Here is a 27,741-nt window from a genome sequence, read left to right on the forward strand (position 1 = left end):
TCTTGGAATCTCCCGTCAGCCGCTGGGCCCGGTGACAGTCCAGCCTGAAGCGCCAATCACATTAGAAGTCAGACGAGGACAGGCCCCTGGACCAATCGCAAGAGAGTGTGTAGAATGAAGCCCCGCCTATCTCCCGCGACCGGCCTGTGCCTGAGCCCGGAGCAAGGAGGCTCCTCTCTTTGCCCCTCCCCCTCCCGAGGACCTGGTTGCAGCGTTGCTCCGCCTCGGCAAGAGGCCCTCAATCCATCGTTCCGATCGTCACGCTAACCCCGAGGGGAGAATGAGGCCGGCCGTTCCGTAGTGGGGAGTTGGGCCGCTCAGGCACAATCTCCGGGCCTCCTCCTTTGGGGGCCGTTCTGTAATTTGCCCCCCCCCGTCTCTATGGCCGCCAAGTGACGTTGTCGAGAGCTTCCATCTTCTCGCGAGACTGCGGTCGGCTCTTCCTTGGCAGGCTGCGGCGGCTCTGAGGGAGACATGGGTAAGGTGGGCCCGCGCAAGGGAGGCGGCTCGGCCGTCGCTCGGCCCGCGCGCAGCAACCCCTTCGAGGTGAAGGTGAACAGGCAGAAGTTCCACATCTTGGGCCGGAAGACGAAGCACGACGTGGGGCGCCCGGGCGTCTCCCGCTCCAAGGCCCACAAGAAGGTGAGCTGAGGGGACTGGGAGCATGTGAAGAGCGCTTCGGTTGCGCTCGCTGAAGGCCGGCAAAGGCGCGGTAGGGGGGGCCTCTTCCCTTGTCAGAGAATCTGCAGCAAAGCTTCATGTCCCCGTGATGGGGTTTGGGGTTCAGAATGGTACCCACCGAGTGAGCCTGGGGCGGAATGGCGTTCTGGTCTCTCACCCCCTTGCGTGTAGAGGTCTGCCTATACGCCAACGAAGGCCATGCTTCTTTGCTGCTCTCCCTGGATCTATCTGCAGCCCTCGATACAGTCGACCGTGCTATCCTGTTGAGGCCTTCGGAGGCAGAAGTAGGTATCAGGGGATGTGCCTTGGGCTGGTTTAAGTTGTTCCTCGTGGGACGGAAGACCTGCTATCCTTGGAATTGCCTTGTGGGGTTTCACAAGGCCCCATCTTATTCCTCATGTTATTCAACTTCTGTGTAAAGCCTTTAGGAGAACTCACTCATAGCTATGGAATTGGATGCTGTCAGTAGCCAGCTCTATATCTCCTTAGCCAGATCTCCTGATGATGCAAGTAGAGGTATGGAAAGCAAAGCGACTGAAACTCAACCCAGACAAGACACAGGTGATGCTGGTTTGAAAAGCAGAGATCTTGAAGGACACTGTACTTCTGACCCTTGATGGTGTCAAGTTAATCCTGGCTGACTCCAAATCAAGAGATCTACAAGAAAGGAATTATGTGAAGATGCTCGTGTGAAGGGAGTCGCAATGTTAGCTGGGAAGATGAGTTTTAAAAGGCAGTTTGGAAGGCTCTGTTAATTTCCCCTCTCTACAGAGCCAGCAAAGATTGCTTTTCTGAGGGTTTATTTCCTCTGCCTGCTAGAAGGGGAGGTGAAACTGACAGAGCCTTCCAGAGGCAAAGAGGAAATTAGCAAACCCTCTGAGGAGGGATCTTTGCTGGCTCTGTAGAGAGGAAAAAATTGAAAAAGCTGATCTCAATTTAAAACTCTGCTTCTTGCGACTCCCTTCACGTGTAATTCATCTCTTGTAGCTTAGCTCTCAGTTAAGAGACATGGGGTTATACTAGACCGATCACTTCTGTTTGTGAAGCAAGTAAACGCAGCTGCGAAAAAGGCCTTCTCCCAACTCAGACTAGCCTGGATCTGGCCACCTGGATTCTTGACATAGTAATATCTAGGCTAGACTACTGTAATGCACTCAGCATAGGTCTTGCCTCAAAATCAACTAGAAGACTTCCATTGGTGCAGAATGCTGCAACAGCTTGATGGTGCATGCATATCATTCCCATTCTGAAGTCACTTGGTTGGCTTCCCATCAGTTACTGGGGCTTAATTCAAGCCCCAGTAACTGATCATGATTATCACATTCAAAGCCCTTCATGGCCTTGGCCCCTAATATCTGTGCGACCACTTCTCTTCCTATGTCCTGCCACAGCAGCTGAGCTCATCTGGTCAGCGCATTTTGCAGATCCCACCTTGCAGTGGGGCAAAATCAACAGCTGCCTGCTTGCATGCTTTCTCTTCACCTTATGGAGAGGTGTCTCCTGGCTTTCCATAAACTGTGCAAAACTGAGTTATTAAGGAGGTTTTCTACCCTGATTTACAGAACAGTATCATAAGAAATAGCGTTGGTAGGGATATGGAGTAAACGCTACTCTGTTGGGTACTGTCTGTAGATGTAGATATGTGGCTGTAAGAGAGTTTCCATGCTGCAAATTATGCCATGAAAGTAGTTATGCTTTGTTTCAGATAGACTTCTTCTCTGTGTTTGGCTTTATGCTTTTAAGAAAATTTTCTACTACTGTTCCCTATTGTGTCTGTTTCCCTGAATGTCCTAACTGTTGTTTGTTATTGTACTTTCCTCAGTGAATCTCCTAGCTGTCAATTGTATTTCACTTGCACTGTTGTAATCTGCCTTGGAACTCGGCTAGGAAGGTGGACAAGAAACAAACAAACAAATGGGGGTATTAAGGAACACTCTGAGGGAGTACAGAGTGTGGGTCTGCAGTGGGTGCAGGAAATCAGTGAAAATCATGTCCTCTCCAATGGAAGTGCAGCTCCACGGGCATAATGGCTGTTAATATTTTTATTTTATTTGTTTCTCAGATTTTTAGACTACCTCTGCTTCGAAACGAGGCCTGAAGTGGTTCACAACCGTAATAAATATACATTTGAAAACTAAAAAACAAATTAACAAAATTGAGAGGGATCCCACAAGAATACAGCTAATAAAAACAGTGTGATCCCAGTGACTGGGACAGCCCCACAACTAAACAAACCAAGTGGCAAAAATTCCAATTCCAATGTGGAACCTAATAGGCCAGAATGGCACCTTTGGATCCAACCCATTGTAATCAATAATGTAATTATTATTTTGTGTATAAGGTAATAGCTATTAGTAATGTAATTAATAATGTACCATAGATGTTTTAATTGTTTGGTCATGCTTTCTCTGAGGAAGCCCTGTGTTAATCAGCGTTTTTTGTGTTCTGCTTTTTAGCGTACACTGACATTACTAAAAGAATACAAAGAAAAGGACAAATCTAGTGTTTTTAAAGACAAACGGATTGGTGAATATGATTCCAAAATAAGTTCTGAGGAAAAAATGATGAAGAGGTTTGCTTTGGAACAACAGGTAATATGTAAAATATGTTAAGAAAGAAAAACAAGTCATGGTTTTGATAGTCTGTCCTTTTGCAAAGTTAATGGTTTTTTACACAGAATTCCAAATTCTCACTGTAATGTGTTTTCTGTTAAAGTTTAATAATACGCAGTCTCTTTCGTTTGGTAGAGCTTGCCAGTAATCTTTTACATATTTACTTCAGCGTAAATCCCATTTAACTCTAGAATTTATTTCCAATTAAAGATGCACGGGATTGGGCTGTGAATCTCTGAAGTAAGCAGCATGATGCGTAGTGCTCTGGGCCCTGGGTTGGAAACCTAGGCATTTTGGTGGGAACAGGATTCTTTTTGGTTCTAGGTCCTAAACGTATTTCAAGAACATGTGTTGAAATTAAGGTGTTCATATGTCTGCCTATTTGGACTCTTGATTGTGAGACCAGGGAGTTTGTGGTTGTTTCTGCAGGGGTAGTGAGGTGTAGGGGACAGGGGAGTGTTAAACCAGCCAGTGAGAACAAAAGGTACTGTGTTGCTGATACCAAGTGATTGATTTGGAAAGGTGGAACAGAGAAAATGTACCAGGAAGGAATTGGCAGATGGTATATCATTTATAGGGTTCAGATGTCTGATGGATCAGGCTTTCGTAGAAAAGGGGTTAACTGCCATCATTCTGGAGTTGTTTAGGAGTGAGAGTATTTATAATGAGCATCTGAACATGAGCTGTGTTAGCCACACAGAAGAGGAAGAAGTCCCTAAAGGAGAGGAGAACTGTGTATTGTATTCTGAATAAAGGACTGGGCGAATGGACTAGTATTTGGAACTCACCCTCTAACAGATCCAAAATATAGAATACCCAGTTTCACATGAAGCTACTTCGGGTGTCGTTAAGATATCCCCCGATGGCCAACTATCATCTCACTTCCCAATTACAAAGGGAGTTAAACAAGGCTGTGTCCTTGCCCCATACCCTTTTAATTTATTTTTGAATGATCTGAAGCAACATATGTCTGTTGTAAATGGCCATCCTCCCTTTCTGGAGCAATTAGCAATATACGGTTTCAGTTTTTCCAACTGTTTACATTTTGGTATTATACTCCATTACAACTGAATAAGATAACAAAAACCTATAATCCATTTTGTTGGAAAAACTAATCAAATAGGCTCTTGCACTTGGTGGTCTTGTCCTGTTATTCGAGCATTTTGGAAAGAAGAGTCGGAGCAAATTGAAAGGGTGTCAAATTTTGAGGTACCATTTAACCCAGAATTTTTGTTGTTAGATCTTTGGCCTACTTCTGCTGTCTCTAAACAGCAGAAGAATCTGATTTCCTTATTGTTATCTACTGCCAGACTCACTATTGCTGCTAGATGGAAATCACCTCTCTCCCTGCCCCACTCCATCTTGCTGTGGTGAGAGAAACTTTGGCACAGCTATATTATGGATAGAATTACAAATAACTCTTTTTTGAGACTAAGATAAATTTCTCCCCTCAAGAGTATGAAGTCATATGGGCTCCTGCGGTACGCTATTTAAATGACCAAGAAGTTATATCTTCAAGTTGGGAACGACTGCTGATAATATAAGGGGGAATTTGGTTATTAGGACGTTATTTATTAAGATGCTATATAAGAAATTTTAAAATGTTTATCACATGTGCCTGTTTTTGTATCTGTTATATTGTCTTATTTTTTAATTTTAAAAAAGGACTGGGCATAGAGGGGAGTAGAAATCACAAACTTGAAAGCTGTCTTCTTTTTCTAAGAGACGCGATCTAAATATCCTTACTCCTCAGGACAAATAAGCTCTTGATTAGAACTATTAATTTTCTGTCTAAGATGGCTCAATATATTTATTGATTTTTGTTACAGAAAACTCATGAAAAGAGAAGTATCTATAATCTCAATGAGGAGGAAGACTTAACGCATTACGGCCAGTCTCTGGCAGACATTGAGCAACTGAAAGATGTTCCGGAGAGCGACAGTGACACCGAAGAAACAGGAATGCTGTCAGGTAAGGTGAATCATGCCTGTGCTACACATTTATGTTGTATAACCAAATTGCAGCATTAAAACTCTTTGGATATCCTGTTTGTTCTAATAGTGGAATTTTAAGGTTCAAGACCTTGCCAGTTCCCAACATTGTCAAGCAGAGAAAGGGGGGCCATGGTGTCAACAATAAGGGGGAAAATACCATATCTAATCACTGTACAATTAAAACAATTCTCTATTGAATATTCAGTGTACATTCATTAAAACTGTTATGTTATTGTTGTGGTATTTTTGGAAATGTTATAAAAACATTACACAAAACTACAGTTAACTATATCGCCCCACAGTGTGAACAAATGCAAGCAGCACCATCAGTCATATACAATTCCTTGATGATAAAGCATAAAACGTTTTTTATCAGATAACCAGCAACTGAGTTCCAATAATTAAACTGTAGAGTTGAAAGTCCTTATCTGAATTGTACATCCTTATTTTACTGTAGACAGCTTGGCTCTACGAGCATCCAGTTGAAACTCGTTGCATGTGACTTTTTCCACTGTATACTAACACAATCTGGAACCTATTATTGTAAATCCAAAGCCAATCCCTCTTTCTACTGGAAGAAAAGTCCTTCAGCATTTAAACTGTTGGCAGAAAGGATGTCCCAACATTGTGACAAAACATAGTACCTAAATTTGATAGATTAATCTCATTTTACTTGTATTATTTACAACAATGTAGCAAGTACTTTGTGTGACTATGCTCTTAATTTTAATCCAATCAGCCTTAAAATTTCTTTGTTTAAATCTCATGAGAAAGTTTTGGTTGCCAGATGTGACCATCTCTTGTGGATTCCTTGGCTTGTCCTCATCAGTTTAAAAAATAGCTTGATATTTTAGCAACTACTCAGTATTATGCTCAGTCCGTATTTTTCTCATAAGTAATTTCACTCTTTCATTTCTAGCTGAATTAACTGCTGCTCACTTTGGCGGAGGTGGTGGGCTTCTTCATAAAAAAGCTCTTTCAGGGCAGGAAAATGAAGAAGATAAAAAACCTAAATCACGGAAGGAGCTCATTGAAGAACTAATTGCAAAATCCAAACAGGAGAAGGTAAACCTAACTTTAACTGAAATTATTTTCCTTTACATTTTTGGCAGAATGGCCCCACTGACCTACAATTGTCATTTTGTTTGGCCCTCTGAGACATCTAGCTGCCCAGTGACCATCCTGAATCTCAGCACACCAGTGCACAACTGGCTGTCCTTGCTTGCCTGACTGTTGGATGGGTTTTCTTCTTGCTTTTCCTTAACTACACTGCTACCAACTGGTCATTTCAGGAATTAGCTGCTCAGAGGGTCAATACTCCCAGCTACCCCTTCCCACATTGCTGTTCTAAGGCTCAGCCTAGTACCTGTCTCTCCTGCTATTCAATGACTGGTTATCATAGAGATGGCTTACTGCACCTGTGCACTCCCAGGGAAATAGCAATTTGTTAATTGACTGTCTCCCTTCCTCTGGCACCTGTTTTATATAGCATGTTAAAATGGTAGAGGTCTGTGTGATACAAAGAACTACCACCCGCGTTTAAAATAGGGAAGAATTCATTCGAAGTAAAAGCCCTCACGCATACTCTGCACAACAACAGACTAAACAAGGAATATAAAAGAAAAGCATAAACATGCAGTTCCCCTGTAAGATCCTCGTGGTTTTTGTTTCTAAGGCAGGCTCTCTAAGCTTAGAAGTTAGTGTTCTAAAAGCTTCCCATTACGTTGGAGTCATTTTTTCATGTAGCCATCTCTGTCTGCTCCACGTGGCAATGGTGGCTGTCACGATGGTGCTTGGGTGCAAGTGCTCTTTCCTCCAGATGTATTCAGCCAGAACAAACCTGCCAAAATGAACCCTTTCTCTCTATGTCAAGGAATTTTATCTCTTCTGTTTTCCCACTCATTGTGGGTCAAGGATATTTCCTGAAATGTCCAGAAAGATACAGTATATCCCTATGTACCTGTGTTCCTCCTAGGTGTCAGATCCCAGCCAAGGTGTGAGCTGACCACTGTATTATCTCTGGCTAGAATGTCCATTGGCATTTCCAGAGCTTTGATGGTTGGTAACTGGGTGATACTTGGAAGTAGTTGACTTCCTCTTTCCTTCCTGACTTCTGCCAGGAGAGAAACAAACTTTTAAAACTGAATGTTGGAGGGTTTTGTCAAGCCCAAGCCCTGAAGTAAAAAGGTATTTCTCCATAAATTCAGTTTTCAAACAGTTTATCACTTCAGTACAACATTTTTTCTGTTTTGATGAACTTACATAATGAAATTCTTGCTAGATCTTTTGGCGGGTGAAACTCCAGCCAGGACCAACAAATGCATGCCTTATATTACGTCAGACTCAACCCTTCTCAAGGGATTCACGTTAAACATTCAGAAATCAAGTGATGCATGTTTGTGAACCGGGAGAAACAGACCTGTATCTGCACTATTTTTGACTATGCATCATCACATCTCATAGGGAAATGTGCATGTCAAGGGGATTGCCATATAATTGTTGTCATATTTGTATTTATTTCTTAGAGAGAGCGACAAACTCAGAGGGAAAATACACTGGAACTTACAGAAAAACTTGACAGTGATTGGAAGGAAATCCAAGGCTTTCTGTCCCACAAAACTCCCAAATCAGAGAGAAATCACGCAGTGGAGGAGAAGCTCAAGGTAAATGTTGTTACCCATTTTGTTCTTCTGTGTTTCCGTATCCAAAATGCTAGCTTTCTGTTTTAATACAAAACCCTGAGCCAAGGTAAAAGAAAAATGGGAACCCTCTGAACTTTTACAGGGCTACCATATCCTCCTTGCCTTAAACAGGTATTCTTGCTGCTTGTTATCACAAATGATGGTGCAGTAACATGGCTTACAGTTTTCTAAGCTGTGCACTGCCTTCTATAAGAATTTCCAATGTCCTGGATGCACCGTAGGGTCTGTTTTAGCATGTTTGTTTGATGTATTAAGTAAGCAAAAATAAGTAAAAGTACATAATGTTAAATTTACTTTCTATATACATATCAGAGTTTTTCCAATACCCAGAAGTTAGTTAATAGTATATTTGGTCAGGGGAAAAATTAATCAAGTGGAAGGTAGGGGTAGAGATGTAAAGTTTCTGGAAACTTTGTAATTAGGGGGGAAATTTTCAAGTTTTTTGATGAAAGGGAAATGTCGGGAGAAATTAAAATATACAATCAATACTAATGTTCTTAATAAGTCTAAACTACTTCTTTATCCACATAATGGATCTTATTTAGTTTATGATAAGGTATAAATTATTTGTTGAGTTTATGAAATTTAAAAGTACATATGCCTTAGTTTTCAACAGGCAGAATTGCAGGTCCTCAGTACTAGAGAGAGTGTTGCAAATTGCTGCACCCTTATGCTACATTCACACATGTATCAGGACACCCTCCCATCCACCCCCCACAATACTGCTGAGCTGCCCAGGTTGCTTCTCAGCTGCTTAGTACTGAACCTCAGACAATGTCTGCTATGCATAGCCCTGACTGCTCATTTAGCTCTGAATCTGAGTGGCAGTATGCCGCAGGGGAATCTTGCTTTCCCAGGGCTGGTTAGAGGGTTCTTGAATCCCTTTGCTCTGTTTTCATTCCAACCACCCCATACTCCTTTATTATGGAAACTATTGAGTTCCCTGCAACCTTCTGTAACTTCAGGTCCTCAAAGATAGTTTGTGCACAGTTAGGAGAAATAGTTTCTCTCTTAATTTTAATTAAATCCTTTCAAGACGTTTTAAAGTTTCAAAGTTGTCAAAACACTTAGAAGTATCTCACGGCATGGATCTCAACCCTCATCCCAACCTCAGCCCCACATCCAGCCAGTATAAGCTGTTAGGATCTCTGTTAGTCCAATTTCTCCTCCCTGCTTTTATTTAACTGAAGTTCGCATACTTTCAAAATTGGGTCTGTTTTGGAGGATGATGAATATATTGAGTGCTCATTAAACCATGAGGGAGTGCTCTTTTTAATTTACAAAGTAATATTATTCAGTATAAGTGGGGGGGTTCCTGAATAAGCAGAGCTCTTTCTTTGTCTTTGCCAGGTGATAAACAATCGGCCACTACCTTTGCTATTAGATGGGTTGAGTCTGCAGGGGAGTGGGGATGAATAATGTGTGGGTTCCCCTTCTGTAGTGCCAGACTGGTGATCTCTAGGTCTGGATAAATATTTTCTTGCTCTCTAGCGCTGAAACCTCACAGTCTAGTGCTATAGCAAAATTTGCTTTTTTTCTGAGGGATTCTTTTACATAAATACTTGCTTCAGTGTACAGCGCCAGCATCATCTGATTTGAAATTCTTTTCTGCAGGCTGATGAATATGATATGCTAGTTCGAGAACTTGGGTTTGAGATGAAGGCAAGGCCCTCTGGTAGGATGAAAACAGAAGAAGAGCTGGCAAAAGAGGAACAAGCGAGACTTCTCCAGCTAGAGGTATTGCCCATATTTGTTTTCTGTTGACCTGTTTCTAACATGCTTTCTGTGATTTTGTGTCTATTGTAGAACTGAAATAAGATGCTGCAACATCCTATAATACAAATGTGTCAATTTCATAATGTTAATGTTGGCGTTTGCTTTTTAGCTGCTTCTTTGAAAGGTCATTGTTTGACCCAGAGTTTAAAGTCCTCTTTCTGCTGTATCTTGGTTGAGTGTTGATAGCATGGCTATTCTCAAGCTAGAAAAATTAATGATGGCACTTCCTTGATGATGGCATTTTCTTATCCCTTTCTCCTCTTTTGGAGTAGTCTATTTTCTGTTCTTTATACGTAGCTGAATAATATAACACTTTGAAAATGCTTCAAAGGCTCCCTGAGAGACTACAGTAAAGTGCAACTCAAAACAACACAGACACCAGTGAATTACCTGTCATAATAAGTTGTAGAATATTAAATATTCCGTAGCTTCAATTCCATTCTGGGGGGGGGAGATTGTTTTTTCTGTAATGGTACACTGTTTTGTAGTGCCAGAGGAGTTAGCCTTGTTAGTCTGTAGTAGCAAAGTCAAAAAGAGTCCAGTAGGTGCTACTGGACTCTTTTTGTTTTGTAGTGGGAAGACAGCTTTGCAGTGCTTTCTTGCAAGGTACATAAGAAAGATTGGATCTTACAGATGCTCAGCTGGTGGGCAAAGATCTTCCTTCCCCCTACCCGAGCAGCATTGTTGCAGATTAAAAAGCCACTCTGGCCATAGCCTGCAGTGAAGAAGGGAATTGGGTGTGAGCGTTTGGGCTTTTGCTGACCATTCATTATTTTGTACAGCCACTTTTTCTGTGTGACATTTTCTAAAGTATCCATAGTTTCTTATAAACATGCACACAAGAACTTTCTGCTAGCTCAGGTGTACGTTTCTGCTCAAGGCTTAAATTGGTAAGCAACCCATTAGTATTTCTTGCATTCTGCCCAAGTTCCATATACCATATCTAGCAATCTTTTCAAAATTGTCTTCTCTAGTAGTTAGAGTATAGCTCGGCTGTAACTATTCAGAGTTGTCAGTGAAGTGTTCATTTTTGACGATATGTACAGGCATTTTGTATGTCAGAAAAGAACTAGGCAGTGTTTTCATCTTCTTGCTGTTTGCTGATGCTTAATACAAGGCCATCCATGGTGATTTTAGGAGATGAATGAAAAAATCCTTTGCTTGCTACCGATGATTTATTGGTTTAGTTGTGTTTAATTGCAGCACTGCTACTGAGAGCACTAAAGATGCAGAAAGGTGGCCCATAGTCTCTTGTACTTCACTGTGATCCAGAAACACAATAAGCCATTTTTGCTGTTCTGTCCTGTAGAAATGTTTGCTTGCATTTTTTTCAACATCACGGTAACAATGCCAGATCAAAATGGCAAAACTAAGGCTAGTCTCCTGTGCATACTTGGAGAAAGCCCCATTGAACTTATTGGCGCTGTATTTCTGAATTGTTAGCCCTGCGATGGGATTGCATGTGTCTGTTCCAGAAGGATGAGAGATGCTGAGCTAGGGAATAGATTAATGGCTTTGCCATTGTGATCTATGGAATGGAACACAAGAGTGTTCCACAGCATGATGTACTATAAGGCAGTGTTTCCTAACCTGTGGGTTGTGATTTGCGAAGGCTGCTGAGGTGAGTTGCAGGCTCGTGTAGGCTTATGGCTGCCATTCTGTTCCCCTCTTGCTGAACTCAAGCTGAATCTCTTGAGTTGGAGAAGATGGGATGAAGCCAGCATGTGTCCCTTCTTGCCCAGCATTTCAGCTGCTGCTGCTCAGTCATCCTTCTTCTCTTAGGCAGCAATTTCGGCAGCATATACTAAGACAAATGACAAATGACAAAAATACCGTTTGGAAACAATGGGAAATGCCTGAAGGCTCATTGGATATATGTAAGTTAGGAATGCCAGTTGACTTGCTTGGGTTCCATTGAACCACATGACTACAGCACACGAAAGTTGCAAAGAAAACATAGAATGGATTTTGAGAAACCTGCTCTGGGCCTGGAATGACAGTCCCTACGACTGAAATCAGTGCTCAGAGACTAGAATGACAGCCCTCAGACCAGAGGGAGCGGAATCAGTGCTGTGGGACTTCTGTCCCTATTGTGACACAAACAACTCTCAATGCACAGGTGCAGCCTGCCTTACATGCACTCCCAGACTTGTGTCCATTTGGCACCTTAAGCCTGTGTCTGTATGGGTTTAGCTTGGCACTGTGCCTCCCAGAAATAGAAAGAGGCAAAGGCTTTCAATTGATACACTTTTATGTAGAGTAGAAGTGATGGTGTAAAAGAAAAGCAGAGAGAGAGAGAGCATAAAAACAGTTGGTCCAGCAGACTGACCCATCTTGCCGTCTTAAGAAGGGTTTCATAATTGAGACAGTGTTAGGGGATGCCTTGATAACTCTGGAGCTTCTTTGTTAGCCTACTTGATTAGCCTGAGGACAATGCATACAAAAATTTAGGGGACTGAATGATGAAGTAACAGAACTGGAAGCTACATGATTTCTTCTCCACCATCATCTTTGGAGACCCAACACCTAGGCTAAGTCACAGTCTGTTTATCCAGCTCCCAGAACTTTTTGTTCATTAGAAGAATTGTCAGTCACAATAAACAGTGATTGCCCATGATTGTGCTCTTAGTCTATGCATACTTGCTGTGATAGAATCTGACCAGGTATTTGCATTTTAAATTGCAGGCAGACAGATTACGTCGAATGCGTGGCGAAGAAGAATCTGATACCAGAAAGAAATCCAAGCACATTTCAGCTGATGATTTGGCTGATGGGTTCATCCTCGATAAAAATGACAGGCGTCTTCTTTCTTACAATGTATGTTTCTCTGGGTTTTTGGGGGGGCAGGGGCTAAAAGTTGGATCACAACCCAGCCCTGGGGCTTCTATATACATAAATTACTCAGAAGGCCAGCTACGTGGCATTACTGGCTCCTGGTAGCTGTACCTAAATGGAGCCTTTGCCACAGTACCTCTCAGGAAGGTGCATTTCCTGTATTTTCTAGGCCATTCAGTTGGATTGTTCTCCCTGAGATGTACACTTGGACTGGCCAAAATCAGGTGGTTCCTCTCAGGAAGTGGAACCATTTCTGGGAGAGAATGTGGGGGTGGTGTATGGGCTGGTTGGGGGAGAATGCATTGAAAACAACTGCCATCTTGAAGCCTTAGAGAAAACGGAAATCGAGTTGACTTGGTATCTCACCCACAGCCTTGTGCTGTAGTGCACATGCAATTCCTATGCTGCCAAATAATTCAGTCCAGAGGAGAATCCAAAATTTGCAGTGAGGCAAGTGTATAGCATACATAATGGCCTGGTTTGATCTCTGGTGTCTCTAGTAGCGGGCCTGGGAAAAACTTTCCCCCCCAAGAACCTCTGTCAGTTCCACTAGCCAAGAGTAAGTTAGAGCCAAGCTACAAGTGACACCTGACACGGGTTGGACACTTGTCAGCTTCCCTCAAGTTTTGATGGGAAATGTAGGCGTCCTGGTCTTGCAGCTGTAACGGAGACCCAAGCTGTAAAACCAGGACGCCTACATTTCCCATCAAAACTTGAGATAATCTGACAAGTGTCCAACCTGTGTAAGGCGTCACTTGTAGCTTGGCTCCTAGATGGGTCAGCGGCCAGTCTTGGGATAAAGCCATTTCATAGAGCTATGGAGGTTTTTTTCCTGCTGCGTCTCATTATTTGAAAGAAGAGCTCCTAGATGTTTGGAGGAGGTTTGCACTGCAAGTGTCTGTTGCATCTAACCTAAAAGTCAACATGTACTATGTGGAAATGCTACAGCTGTTCTTCAGTTGTTGGAAGCCTGCCAATCTGCCAAGTTCTCTTTCACTGTACTATATCATAACTTGATTATAACATCCCAGATATTACAGTTCCAACTGATTTAGAGTTATGGCTGGGAGTGTCATGATGAACATGCATGTTTCATGTGTGTTTATTATACTTCAACTGCAGCTGCTCCCCCTGCCCTCTGGAAATTGCAAGGCCTCCCTTTCATCCAAATTAGAACAGTTTTAATGCAGAATCATCCCTCAGCTCAGTTATTGTAACTCTCTGTTGAACAGGATGGAAAATTGAATATTGAGAATGACGAAGATGAGGGCGTGGAAGAAAGCACAGGGATAAATGAGGATGATGTTGAAGAAGAGGGAACCGAGGAAGATTCTAGTAGTGAAGCTGATGCTGTTGATAATCACTCTGATCTTGAATCGGATGATGGAAGCATGGATGAAACCAGTGCAGGTGAAGCACAGAAAAAGAGGGGAAAAGGGGATAAAAATAAATTAAAGGAGCAAAATGCGAAGAGGAAAGCTGCCAGTCTGGAGCTCCCATACACATTTGCTGGTAAGAGGAAAACTTCATGCCTGTTTACTTCAGCGTCTTCTGTAAGAGAACTGGTTTCATGCTTGATGTCAAATTTAAACTATATCATTCCTAATAATAAAGTCTAATCATGGAAGCAGGTACAAGGAAGGGGGAGGTTTCTGAATGCCAGAAGGAATGCCCGGCATGCCAAAAAATCAGGCCTTACTACTGGGTCTGTGCACATGTTGTGGTTTCAGCCAAATGGTTTCCAAGAAAATAGAGGAAGGATCCTTCTGCTTAGGGCACTTATAGGAGATGGAGGGAAGGATGCTGAAGCAGGTATGCCTGGCTGACCAGGCTTTCCTACTCGGATTTTAGCTTATGTGGACATTCAGTGTGGCCAGAAAGCCATAGGAGAAAAATTCGGACTGCTGGCGAAAATACTGCTGCTTCCCCATGGAGCACACCTTCGACAGACGGAAGGCGAGGTGGCAGTGCCTAGCGATGGTCCTGGACATAGTGTCTCCAGGTCATGGCCTGCTGAGTCATCCAGAGCATCTGCCAGACAAGGGGGGTCCCTGCTGCAGGAGGATGCCCACACCAGCACAAAGAATCTTCTGTGATGCTGAGGAGGAACACTGAAGATAAGCTCTGTGTCCAGACTCATGCATCAGTGAACTAGGAGACACAGAAGATGAATGCCTCCACTTTTGTCTACAGACTGTGTCAATGGCAGCCGCGTTGAGGTCTTCATTACTTTAAAAAAATTCTATTTAATAGATAGTTTGTTTGTCACCACCACCATGTCTTCTGGTTGAGTATCAAAACTTGGCAGTGAGTATCAAAGTAAATGCGCTCAGGGGCTCAAGAAACCCTTTTACTCTAGAGTAGAACACTGCCACCAATTTTCTCTAGCTAACCCTAAGCTCACAGGCTGAAGAAATAGTTCCCAACCATACTAGATGTTTAAATGTAAACCAGCCCTCCAAGGTAGACCATTTGTCTGCTGAGTTCCAACAAAACAGTTACCTGGTAGCTAGGCCAGTGGGCCAGGGTGCTGGATTCAGATTGAACCCCAAACCCAGTAATGCCACACCATATTAAAGAGTAAAACATTAATTAAGAATTGTGCATAATACGTAGAAAGAGTGTGTCAGGATAAATAAAACAATAAAGATTATGTAAACTAAAAATCCTAACATACCTGTCAGGATCCTCTGTCTGCTAAACAAGATATTACTTTGCTCAGCATCAGGATGCAATGGCCAAGGGCCAGCAACCTGTTCAACTATTGGTCCGAGAATGAAGAACCGTACTAGAAACTCCATTTTTATCCCATATTGGCCAGCAACATGGGCAGACTCTAAGAACCAATCTGGGCCTTGCTCAGGGACATGAGCACGGCTCTCTACAGCTAGGTCATGCACACACGTCAGAGCAATTGACCCCAGTCTGGGTTCTGATAACAAGCTAGTATTCAGGGGATGACCCTTCCTCTGGCTGCTGGCCCTCGTGCTTCTGTGATCTCACTTGCATCTGCATTCTGCAAGAAATGTTCAGATTTCTCTCTCGGGGGACTGCTTTTCAGTAAGTTTCTCAAAGTTCTCTTTTGGGCCTAGCCAGACAGGCTTACTTTAGCATATGTTTGGCCAAAAGGCAGGCCTGATTCCTGACAATGTTGATATGATGGTAAGTCTTTATTAATACAGTCTTGCTTGTATTTCTTGTGCAGCAGTGTTTCCAGGGTAAGGTGGTGAACTGTTTGCCATTCCAAGCTTCTGTTTCTGCCTGCTGAGCAGAACTTTGAGGGGGTGGGGGCAGGGAGAAAGGGCAGCACGAAGAGCCGGGTGGCATGGTGATTGTGGTGCACTGAGTAAAGGTCCGTGTGCTTCTTCTAAACCGTGGAGCCATTAAGAGGCTTAAATCGCATGCCAGGTTTTGCTTGACATCTCAACTCGTGGCAGCTCCTAATGGTGTCATTGAGGTGACCCCCTTCAACAGGCAAGAGCAGGGCTGGGGATGCCATGATACCATCCAGATGATAGGAGGGGGAGAATGCCCATAGCGTGAGATGTCTAAAATTTCAATTGGAATGTAAGAGCAAGTTGTATGTAGGAATACATGTGTCACCTGGTTGTATGAATGGCCATACATGGGAAGCCCAACAGGCAATGTGCATAAGTAAATACAGTAAAATGTCTGAACAGGGCTTGCATCTCTGCCTCAGAAGGCTTTTGGGTAGATGAGGTGAGGTGGTTATAGCATTTCCCAGCAGTCTGTGAAGATAGATATCACCAAAAAAGGGAACAATTCTATTCATTCTATCAGAAGGCTCCCAGTACCATATTTCAATTAGGTAGTTTATTTTTACCCTGTCTTTCCATTAACTTGTTCATATCTGCTGTGAAAATTAATTTTTCACAATGCTGGGCGGTTGCAGCAGTTCACGATAAAATAATTCAATACAGACTCCCTTTTTGTTGGGAAGCTGAAGGCCTGGATTTGGCCCCATCCTTGGTGATAGTCAGATAAACGTCTTTCAATAACTACAGCAATTATAGAAAATTGAGGGCTTTGATCCTCCCTCTGCTGCTGAGAGTTGGTTTTCTGTAGCAACCTCCAGAACTCGTTTTAGCTTTCACATCTTATTAAAAAGCTTTTTGGTGTAAACGTGTGCATTTTACTTTTCTATTAGCTCCAGAATCCTACCAGCAGCTTAAAGTGTTATTGTTGGGCAGAACAATGGAAGAGCAGCTGCTTGTGATAGAAAGGATTCGGAAGTCCAACCATCCAAGCCTGGCTGTGGAGAACAAAGCAAAGCTAGAAGTATGGGATTTTCTTCTCTTTCAGTAAAATGAATGCGCTACTCAAAGAGCAATCTGGAAAAAATATTTTGTTGACTAAGTGGAACCAAATATAATTTTGTATTCAAAAATGCATGTATTCACTTTAAAAATGGGAAATATTGAACAATGAAACAATGTATTTTACAGAAACTGTTTGGATTTCTTCTGGAGTATATTGGGGAGCTGGCAGCAAGAGAGCCTCCAGAACTAAAAACAGTTGATAAGCTCATCCCGTAAGTATTTTTCTCAGTGCTTGAAGATAGATGGGGGTACTGGCTGCAAAGCAGTGTAGCCAACCCACCTTTCCTCATTAATATTGCCTGTGGTGTAATACTGTCTGCATCAGCACTAACTATACCTCTCAAAGGTTTATACCCTGGAAACTGTTGTTAGTCTTTAAGGTGCTACTGGACTCAAACCCCTGGAAAACGCACTGGCAACTTCAGTGCCTCATTGCTATGTTACTTGTTTATATATCAGACTTCAGGCTGGGGTGGTCAGGACTGCCCCCAGCATCAAATTCTGGATCTCGAGTTTTTGAACTGCAGAGATTTGTAATTTTTTTTTTATTTATTGGCAGTAACACTATTCATTTTCTCACTGTGGTGGTGGAAAGCTCTGAGCAGCATGTTACTTGGTCAGGATCCTCCAATAACGTCGTAAAGGCCACCATTTAATAGTGTCATCCAGGCCATTTAGTTTCATTGTTTAGTGTTGTTTTTATGCAAATGGGATGATTAGATGCTGACATGTCCTTCTTGTGAACAGGACTTTGTATGATCTTTGCCAGATGTTCCCTGAAGCTGTGGGTAATCATGTGAAACTTATCCTTCGAGATGTTGCTCATGACATGGAAGAAATTCTAGAAGTGAGAGGCCGTGCACCGTTTCCAGAGTTAGACATGGTAAATTGTGAAAATTAAATTCACTTGTTTTGCCATAAATGAGGCACTGATATACTGCCAAGGGGAATAGTTTTTAATCCTAAACCAGATGGTGAAAAAGTTGAAAGCCATGTTCATCTTAAAATAGAAATATTGAGATGATGTGTAGGGTGTGCGCTTCGGGTTTCCGATTAGGGTGAAATACCCGAATCGGGGCCAGCATGCTCACCCCGAATCAGAAATCTCAAATCAGAGCTTTCTGAAGCATTCATAATCCTTCGGAAAGCTTTGGGGCCAAGTTTAAAGGGCCCCTTTCCTGCTGCTTGCAAGCAGGAAGTACCAATCCTGGTGTTTCTGAATTCCCCCCCCCCCGCTTCGGGTAAACCCAAATCTTTTCGGGAGCCACACTCTTAATGATGTGTTTGGATGCTGAGACCCATTTGTTGTAGATCTATAACCTCTTGCAGCTGCCTGTACTATTACAGTGCCCTGTTGATGTGATACTTCCCATCAATGATGATTCCAGTGTCTGCTTCATCACCTCTGAATACAGTAACTCTTTTGTACCTCAAAAGAAACTCATGTTTACTGAGCATCTGTCTCATGTAGAACATGGGCTTCCCGCAGGGCAGTCCTCAATAATGCTTATGCTTAATAGTTCATTTTTTCTTGGGCATCCAGTAATCTCAAATGGAACTTGGATCCAATTTGTAACCTCTTACTATACGGTTGTGTTGTGTTCCATGCTAATAATGTATGAAAACAGGGACAGTTGTGGGAATAACCACATAACTAAGCTCAGCCCTTGTGGTTCTTGTTCTACTTGCTGCTGATACTGGAGTGGCCTGGGCCCAACGTCATACAAGAGCTACACCTTGGCGTCCAGCTGAAACAATAAGGCAGCTGGTGAATGTATGCTGCTGGGCTTATTAGTAGAGTCCAGTAGCACCTTTAAGACTAATCCACTTTACTGTAGCATAAGCTTTCAAGAACCACGGTTCTCTTAATCAGATGTACCTGACGAAGAGAACTGTGGTTCTCGAAAGCTTATGCTACAGTAAAGTGGGTTGGTCTTAAAGGTGCTACTGGGCTGTACTATTTTGCTACTACAGACTAACATGGTTAACTCCTCTGGATCTATGGTTGGGGTTATTGACACTATCTCTGTCTTTCTCAGCTCATATATTTGAAAATCATTGCAATACTTTTTCCAACCTCTGATTACTGGCATCCTGTGGTAACACCATCAATGGTTTATATGAGCCAGCTACTTACAAAGGTATGTCAGCAATATTTTTCATGACACTGAATTTAAGGTTTCTACAGTAAACTAGTTTAAAATGTCACTGACATTGTATTTAGGAATAGATCATGTCTGAAAAAAGCAGGGTGAAGCTGAGTGAAGGTGGCAGTCAGAGCAGCCTGCTTCAGAGTAAAGGGACACACAGGTGGTGAGTTCAGACAGGTGTCAGGTCCTTTGTATTAGACTAATCCCGACGTGCTGTTTTTAACAGAGTCTAAATTTCCGCAGTGTCTTTGAGGTGGCAGTTATTACCGAGGATGTTCACTGGTCTTGATTTGCTCATTTCTCTTACTATTTAGCAAGAGGAATGAGCAAATTCATAAATATAACACTTGTTTACTGTTTATATACTAGATATTCAAAACTGTTGCGTGGAATTTCACCTTCACCTTTCACAGAGCTATAAAACTGCCTTTGACTTCTCTCATACAGGAACAGGTATACAGGCTTCTAGTTAGGGGGCCTCCTCTCTCTTAAAAGCCCTGCTGTGTGGCTTCTAGCAGGCATTCCCATTTATTCCTTTTACAGCAGTGGAGATTGGTGTGTTCAGCCAAGGATTTCAGGGCTCTTAAGAATCAGTTTCATGGCTATAGCATTTGGGAGGGGGGGCCGTTAATACCAGTCATTAGATACTCAGATGTTTTAATGAAGTCTTTTCTCACCATTAAGCAGAGTAAAAAAAAAAGTCGAATGTTTTAAGTGTGTTCAGAGAAGCAATTCTAAAACAATAAAACTTGCTTATTATCATGGAGTGCTAATTTGTCATGTAAACTTGGTTTTCCTTTTTCAGTAATTGAGTGGTTGTTTTTTAGTGTCCAGTGACAACCCTGCAAGATGTTGTTAAAGGACTGTTTGTTTGCTGTCTCTTCCTGCAATATGTATCCTTGTCTCAAAGATTCATCCCTGAACTTGTCAACTTCCTCTTGAGAATTCTTTACATGGCTATACCCAGCAGAGAAGTCCAAGGTAATGTCGTTGGGGTTCATATACATAAAAGTGCATTTGCTTTTGTATCAGGAATATGGATTAGATCACAATATACTCTAGTTACACATGTGTATTCTAGTGAACTGTGCATGAACGTCAGTATAATTGGGCAACAGTTTGTATAACAATACAGACTAATCTCTTGAATTCAAGGGTTTCAAGCTTAGTTGTATTGCAAATCCACCTAAAAACAAGTGCAGATACAATACTGAATGGTACCAAAGATGGTGTTTTTTTTAATATGAAAGCACTGCTTACAACGTTACAGTTGTTCCCTAAGTAGATGGTAAAGGCTTCCTAGTGTTTTTACACATTTAGGACGTAGTGTACCCTGGCTTGCTCTATTCCTTGTTCCGTGTAAGAGTTTTATTCTTCTTGCATGTTGCCATCCAGCAATTTCTGCTCTCTTGGGGGTGAAGTTTCTAAATCTGTAAATTTTGACTTGTCAGAATGTTCAGTTACACATGAAACTAATTGTATGCATTCTCTTTTAGGCCGCTTTACTTCAATGCGTCCTTTGAAGTCCTTAGATAAAAACTTCAACCTCCTTGTAGTCAGTGAAATAGCAGATGCCAAGACCTGGCAAAGGCAGAATCTTCCACTCCATACGGTAACTGGATCTAAGGAAGATAGGAAAGGGAATCATCTTAGGTATGCGTAGGAAGTAAATTACTTGCTCAGGGTACTTTGGAGATGTGGTGTTTTGAATGTATCCAAGCATTTCCATTGTGTGAAAAATAATAGAAACCTTGATTTGTAGGCAGTCAAATATACCTTATCCTCGGGTGGCTTTTCTGTGGGTGCAGTAATGCCTTTAGGCTTCATGGGCCACCGACAGTACATATGAACATAAATTGTATTGCATTAGCTCATAGCCATAGCAAACGACACCAGGAGAAAATTGCAATACAAACAATCTCAATACCAATTAAAACCCTTAAAATGTCTGTTTAAAATAAAAATACACAATAATTAAAATCATAGCAACAAAATAGAAAATTAGAGGCAACTTACTGTTCCTGTATCAACACATCGAACCCAGAATAGTACTTACACTTTATCCATCAACCACGCAAGCAATAGATGGTTTTGACAGAGGCCGTATCACCCAAGTGATAAACTTTGCCATTACCTATTTATTTTTATCAGCAAGCAATAAGTCTGTTCTAGTCCGATTTCCCTGGACATCGTGATAAAATATTCCCAAGATATTGTTCACATTCTCTTACAAATCTTGGGCACTGGTAAACCACATGGCCTAGTTGTAAACTATCCAAACATGGTTTGGTGAATGCTGTCCTAAGGTCGAAATTTAATAGATCAGTAAACTAAGATGGAAGGATTAAAGGGGAGAATAAAAGCTGCCTATAGAGAGAAGTTGTTCTCAGGGTACCCGATAATGTAGCATCCACCTGAACACTTATATCCAACAGTCTTTGTTTTATTTATTGTTTTGTTGTAAAAAAAGTCAAGCCACCTTAAATAATCTTCTGAAAATCCAAGTTTGGCTACTCAATTTAGTATATGGCTTTGCCATGAGTTAGCTTTCACTTCCGCATAAGCCAAAGTTAAGAAGGGGCCCCATTAGATCCATCTAGAGTCCGCTCTCTATCAACAGTGGTCCGTACAAGTACACAGTGCTATACCTACACCAATATAGGAGCCACTAATGTCAATAAATTCTCTTGTATTGCCATAGCAGGTGCAGGATTATGCTGTGTATTGCAGGAAGATGCTTCATCCTTGATCTTAGGAGCAGGGGTTAACCTGTTGGTCATGGGATGTATTGGATATATGATCAGGCAGTTCAGTAGAAGGATCTCTCTATTGAAATTCTGAAATGATTGGGAAGTCGCTTTTGGGTTTTGGGTTTTTTTTAATAGTTTTTTTTTTTAATTAAATTTTAAAAAGCAAATACAACAATACCAAACGAACACCAGCGTATATACAAACTTCTCCTTTGTATACATTCAATTAAAACATAACCATAAGAAACTCAAAACTTAAGTCTCTAAAGAGTTCCGTAAATCTAGAAATTCAATAGGTCTTGACAATGAATGTTAGAAGAAACAATTTTTTTTCTGCAAAAACTGCACAATAGAAAACCAATTTGTTTGAAAAATTTTTCGATAAGCTTCCAAATTCTAAATGCCTATAAAGCAGTCCACTTTTCCCAATATAAAATGGTTCCTGTTGGGAGTCGTACCAGTTTCGTAATGAGGGCCCTTTCTTATTTCTCCATTTCTTGGCAATCTCTATCCTAGCAATTGCTAACGGGAAGTAGCAGGTTGATCCTGTATACCAGTACAGTCTTGTGCTTTAGTGGTCGTCAGTGGTGATTAAAACTTGCATCCGTGTAAGTTGCCGCTGCTGCAGGGAGAAAGCTGCCACAGCAATGTCCTGTGTTTTCAAGACAGTTTCAGTCATAGCATTTTTGACAGGGAGTCTCTGAGGATAACGTCCATTTCCTGAAGGGAGGGAGGATACCCACAAATAGAGCAGTGCAAACCTGATCAGTTAGAAGTTTCTTTCTCACCTATTGGGGCCTTTGAGTGTTGTCAAGCTGGTGGGGGAATCATGTATGCCACCCAGAGCTCCTGGATAGAAGAGTGAGATTTAAAAAAAAAAAAAACTGAGAATTTTTCTCTGTCAGCCTCTGCAGCTCTGAGCCCTCCAGGACTCCTATGGCTCTCAGTAGGTTGGGGAGCGAACTCTTCCCATGTCAAAGTACTTTAATACAGTTGGGCATGAGAATTGTTCTCCTTCAGAAGATCTACCTGCAGTTTTGCAGCTTTCCTCAGAATATTGTTTTGTTGAACTTCAGCTTTTGGTGGGGCTCTTTTACAGGCTATCCTGCATAGGCTTGTGTCTGGATCTTGTTAAAAGATGTGCTGTTCTGTATGGATCACTTCCATCCTTCTGGGAAATAATGAAGCCCATCCAAATACTCTGTAAGCACATGCCAGTGAGTGAGTACCCTGCGCAATTACAGGTAAAGATTTGCTGCCCATTACGGCCCATCTAGACAAGCCTGTCCGAGACTGGATCCACTAATGTTTGGTTAATATAACTGGACCGGCTCCATCTCTTCCAGAGCCTCACATTTCTCTTTCCCTTCTCAGACGCCTTGTCTGGGGGTGGGCCAGGCAATGCACACACATGCTCAGTTTCTTTTCTAGAACCCCACAGATTTTCACAGGCTGCAAGCCATGTATATTTGTGGACCTAGTGACAATTTCTTTCACTTCTTCAGTCAGGTGTCAAAACCTCTTTGGAATGCGCTATGAAGGCTAACAAAGGGAGCTTTGAACATCTGCAAGGAGGGCAATCTACCAGATATTTGTATAGGCTTTGAAACTTTTGGGGAGGGCTGATGCGGGGAGGGTGGAATATAAATGTAATAAATTAATTTTGGGGGAGGATTAGTAAGATTGATTGGGTTTCAGAGGAGATGGCTAGAAACAGCTGTGCACTTTCCAGTAATCCCAAGAAAATACCTTCTTGTGAGCCTCCCACATGATAGCTTTAAGTCTCTATTTGCTAACTAGCAAAAATACTAGTGTGTAAAGGTGCATTGGCCTGGCCTGGATCCTTTTAAGGACAAATAATTGAACATATCACACCTGTGGGCTTTGATTTTTCCTCTCCAAGCACCTTTTGAACTTCATGACATTTACAAGCTATCCAGATGAGGAGTTTCAAACCCTTGAGGTCCAGATATGGTACTTTAATTGCATAGAGTACCATTGGTATGTTGTAGCTTTACTTTGCAATGGTCCCCATCAAATGGACAGATCAGATCTTTTTTTAAAGTTTTATGGAAATTGAATTTTATTGTATTTTAATGGGTTATGATCTGCCCTGAGTCCACTCGTGGGGAGGGCAGAATAGAAATGTGAAATAAATAAATAAAAATAAATACTTCATTGGTTTTTGCTGTACTGACTTTTTGGCTTTTGTTTTCAGGAGTTGCACAACTGTGTTCTAACACAGTTGGAGGCACAAGTACAACATTATCATCCACTGGTGTGTGAAAAGAAAAAACCAGTGCCACTGAAGCTGTTCACGCCCAAAATAGTGAAAGTGTAAGTGTCTTTAGTTGTGAAATACAGTTAAAGTTGTGTCACCTGTATATAAAAACAGAATCTACATGTAAAATAGAGAAGGGGAGAATGTTGTAAACCCATTCCGGTCACCATTAGGCATCAAAGTGAGGTAGAAATGAGGAGAGTAATCCAAATTACCAATTTAAAAATGAACAAAGAATTGATGGTCTGTTTCTATGCATGCTGGTTAATGCTGTATCAGGTACGTCAAATTCACGTAAGAAATAATTGATAAGGCATATATAATTAAGAGCAGTTTCTGACGTTCCATTTTCAGTATGGATGCGTCCCGTTCTGCATCTGTAAATGAAAATCTATGAAATATTTTCCTTTAGAATAAGTGAAATGCTTCTAAAGAGTTTTTTAAAAACTCAACATGTATAGCATGAAAAAGTCTGAGAACTTTGTTAGTTTTTCCAGCAGCAAAACTGGGAAATTTAGGGAAGCACTGGAAAAACCTCTTGTAAACATACACGCTGTCAATAATTTTTTTAAAAAAAGATAATGTTGATAACAATTAATATGCTATAATGTACTTAATGATAATATATCCTTAAACATTTTCAGTGTTGAGTTTAGCTTCAATTTTCAATGTTGAGTTTAGCTTAATATCCAAATGTACTGGTAGTTCCTACCTGTTGTGATTCTGGAAGGTTTTGTCCAAATAATACATAGTTGAGTAAACAAAACTTGTTTTCTACCTTCAGCTGTTTTCCTTGTACCTCTCAGATGGCAAAATTTAGAGATAAGTGTGCAATGGTGGAATAGAGTGCAGCAGTTTGCAGCTTTTTTCTCAAGTATTGGATAATTTTTTTATGGAAAAGAAAGATATTTATACTTTTAAATTCCATACGTATGCTAAGTAGCACAATTTTATATGCTGTGTTATAAATGATCTATTTTACATTGTTAAATCAGTAAAAGAATTTCAGGTTTTATAGGAAAATATTGCATATATTCCAGTTTTTTCCAAAGTTTGTCCCTCCCCGCCCCCAAAACTTTTTTTTTCATGGCTTCAGAATTTCTAGGAATTTTTACAGCTTTAGCCTAGTGGTTTGTCAGGATCAGTAGTGTCAGCTTTTCATGGCAACATCTCTTCGGGGTCTCAGGTGGAGATCTTTCCCCCCATCACGTAGGGCTGGAGAGGGTGGGGAGATTCTTGGGTTTGAGCTTAGGGGCTTCTGCATGCCAAGCAGGTGCTCTGCCATCGAACCTCCCTGATGCCCTCAGAATGTAGAAAGCATTGAAGTTCTGATGTAAAAACGTGCTTCAGCTAAGTCTAGCAGAGAAGTGTGTTGATTTTGTACTTTGTAATTTCAGCCTAGAATTTGGAAGAAAGCAAGAAACGAATGAGAGAGAGCAGGAAAGAAAACGACTGATTCATAGGCACAAACGAGAACTGAAAGGAGCTATTCGTGAGATTCGCAAAGACAACCAGTTTCTTGCTAGAACGCAGCTTACAGAAATTATGGAGAGGTGATGCCTAATTCCTTTGAATTGTACTTGGGGTGCATTACGTGTTTATTTTCTCTGGGACAACTAGAAGAGAACACAGTAGACAAAGCTAACCTCCTATCACCGTTCTTTTGGTGTAGAAAACATACAAGGCTTCAAGTGACATCAAACACTTCATCTGGCAGAAAAAAGGAAGCTAAATCTCAAGTGTGACTATGCAGCCCATACTGTGATGTAAATAGAAATCTTAAATCATTCAGATGGGGCCCTCCTTAAGAGTGTTTTCAACCATCACTGCCCCATGAGCACTTTAGTCATTGTGATTGAAGAATTATTTTTTATGAACAGAATTTTTACCCTGCCTTTCTGTCCTCGCAGGGCCACCAAGGCAACTAACAAATGAAAACATACACATTAAAATCTCGTCTTAAAACCAACACACAAATACATCATTAAGACAATTTAAAACTGGAGCTTAAAAATAAATACAAAAGATAAAAGCAACAGTTAAAAAATTGGAGGGAGGATGGATCACTGAAAGAACACCAAAAAAAACCCCAAAGTCTTCTCCCGCTGGCAGAAGATCGCAACAGGGACGTGTGAATCTTCCTAGGGAGAGGGTTCCAGAGTTTTGGTGCCACTACTGAGAAGGTCCTCTCCTGGGTTGCCACCCTCCTAATCTTGGCAGGCAGGGGTACCCGAAGCAGGTCATCCAAAGATGACCGTAGTGGGTTGGTTAGGTTCATAACGAATCTTCCATTATAAATGGGACTCGTCACTGAGCACAGGAAAGTCCCCAACCTTTATGAGCTTGCCAGGCACCTTTGGAATTATGATACACAACCACAAAATGGCTTCCACAGGAGGCAGAGCCAACCACAAAACGTTAGGGAGTGAGGCCATTTGTAACTTTTCATAGTAACACTTCAACATTTCAAGCAGAAGCTCTGTTGAGCAGCATTCCTTTGAAAATTAGTATTGTTTAAAAATTCAGTCACCCAGTGAAGATCCTCTTGCTGTGGTGGCAAAGCAACTACTTAAAAATCTACCCAGTCAGAGTGGCCAATCAGAAGCCCTGGCCCCACCCACATGGTAGACACCAGGAAATGTGTCATACTGGGACCCTTGTGCTGTGCCTAATTGATCGGCATTTAATTTGCAATATTAATTCCCAAGAATGTTTTAAAGTTTAGGTGCCTCTAAGATAGGGCAGGTGTACCAGCTAGAGTGCTGGACTAGAGTCTTTCATGATCATTCGCAAATGGAAGTTGGAAAATGATATTTCCTTGAATATTGAAAACAGTGTTTCAAAGCAAAGCTTTAATTTCTGTTTGAATTTTTTTCAGGGATTCTGAAAGAAAAAGAAAAGTGAAACGACTCTTTGGGAGTCTTGCAGAACAAGAAGGAAACTGGAAGGCGATGAAGAAAAAGAAGTTTTAAACTGCTGCTGATTATGTTGTACAGAAGGAAAATGAGGATATTTATATTTAATATAGCTTGGAAAGCAGTAATTTTGTAACTTTCTATGGATTTTACAGATTAATGAAAATAAACTGAACATTGGGGAATAAATTGATTTCAGATAAAACATGTTGATACGTGGTGTAATTTCACTCATTTTATTTGCTGTTTTCCATGATGATTTTTCTAGATGGTTTTCTATTGCAGCAAAATACAATGGGTGTCTAGTGGCACCTTAAAAGACAAGCAAAATATATTCCAAAAGCTTTCTCAGCGGCAGATGCCTGAAGTGTTCATCTGTTAGGAAGAGAAGCATTTGTGCTCCAAGTACAGATTGGAGGAGAGGGAAGGATATTGAAAAGAAAGAACAATTTAAAACAATATCCAGGGAAAAGAGTAATCTGCCCACTCAAAGTAGATGAGGACAACTTCCAGCTCTTAAACAGCAACGTAGGATTGAAGTGCTTATGCTGGAATTTTTAAAATACTAAAAGGTAGCAGAGGGTACTTTGAGTTTTTAAACAGCCCTGCACCAGAGACATGAGTCAAAGGGATTGCAGAGGCAAGCAGTGGCAAATCACCTCGGTTAGTCTCTTGCTTTGTAAACCCCACTAGGGGTTGCTATAA

General features: G+C 41.4%; 1 protein-coding gene across 1 annotated transcript; it reads left to right on the forward strand.

Moving 5' to 3' along the window:
• Window positions 1-228: 228 nt before the first annotated feature.
• NOP14 (NOP14 nucleolar protein) lies at window positions 229-27,241 on the forward strand. The gene is made up of 18 exons (XM_054999816.1): window positions 229-642; window positions 3,138-3,272; window positions 5,123-5,264; window positions 6,207-6,352; window positions 7,813-7,950; window positions 9,604-9,726; window positions 12,451-12,582; window positions 13,833-14,112; window positions 16,769-16,899; window positions 17,067-17,152; window positions 17,688-17,823; window positions 18,980-19,081; window positions 19,918-20,071; window positions 20,587-20,743; window positions 22,940-23,084; window positions 24,059-24,177; window positions 25,519-25,674; window positions 27,000-27,241. Exons 1-18 carry the CDS (start codon window positions 475-477, stop codon window positions 27,091-27,093), a joined length of 2,544 nt encoding a protein of 847 aa, XP_054855791.1. The 5' UTR covers window positions 229-474; the 3' UTR covers window positions 27,094-27,241.
• The last annotated feature ends 500 nt before the right edge of the window (window positions 27,242-27,741 follow it).

This window comes from Eublepharis macularius, chromosome 15 (assembly GCF_028583425.1).
Source record: "Eublepharis macularius isolate TG4126 chromosome 15, MPM_Emac_v1.0, whole genome shotgun sequence".
NCBI lineage: Eukaryota > Metazoa > Chordata > Lepidosauria > Squamata > Eublepharidae > Eublepharis > Eublepharis macularius.

What these genes read in the sequence shown, in the direction of transcription:
- NOP14 (XM_054999816.1), top strand. Translation starts at nt 475, where the DNA reads ATGGGTAAGGTGGGCCCGCGCAAGGGAGGCGGCTCGGCCGTCGCTCGG. An exon ending in AGAACAAAGCAAAGCTAGAA is followed by an intron (nt 16,900 to 17,066) that starts GTATGGGATTTT and finishes TGTATTTTACAG; the next exon opens with AAACTGTTTGGATTTCTTCT. An exon ending in ACCCAGCAGAGAAGTCCAAG is followed by an intron (nt 20,072 to 20,586) that starts GTAATGTCGTTG and finishes ATTCTCTTTTAG; the next exon opens with GCCGCTTTACTTCAATGCGT.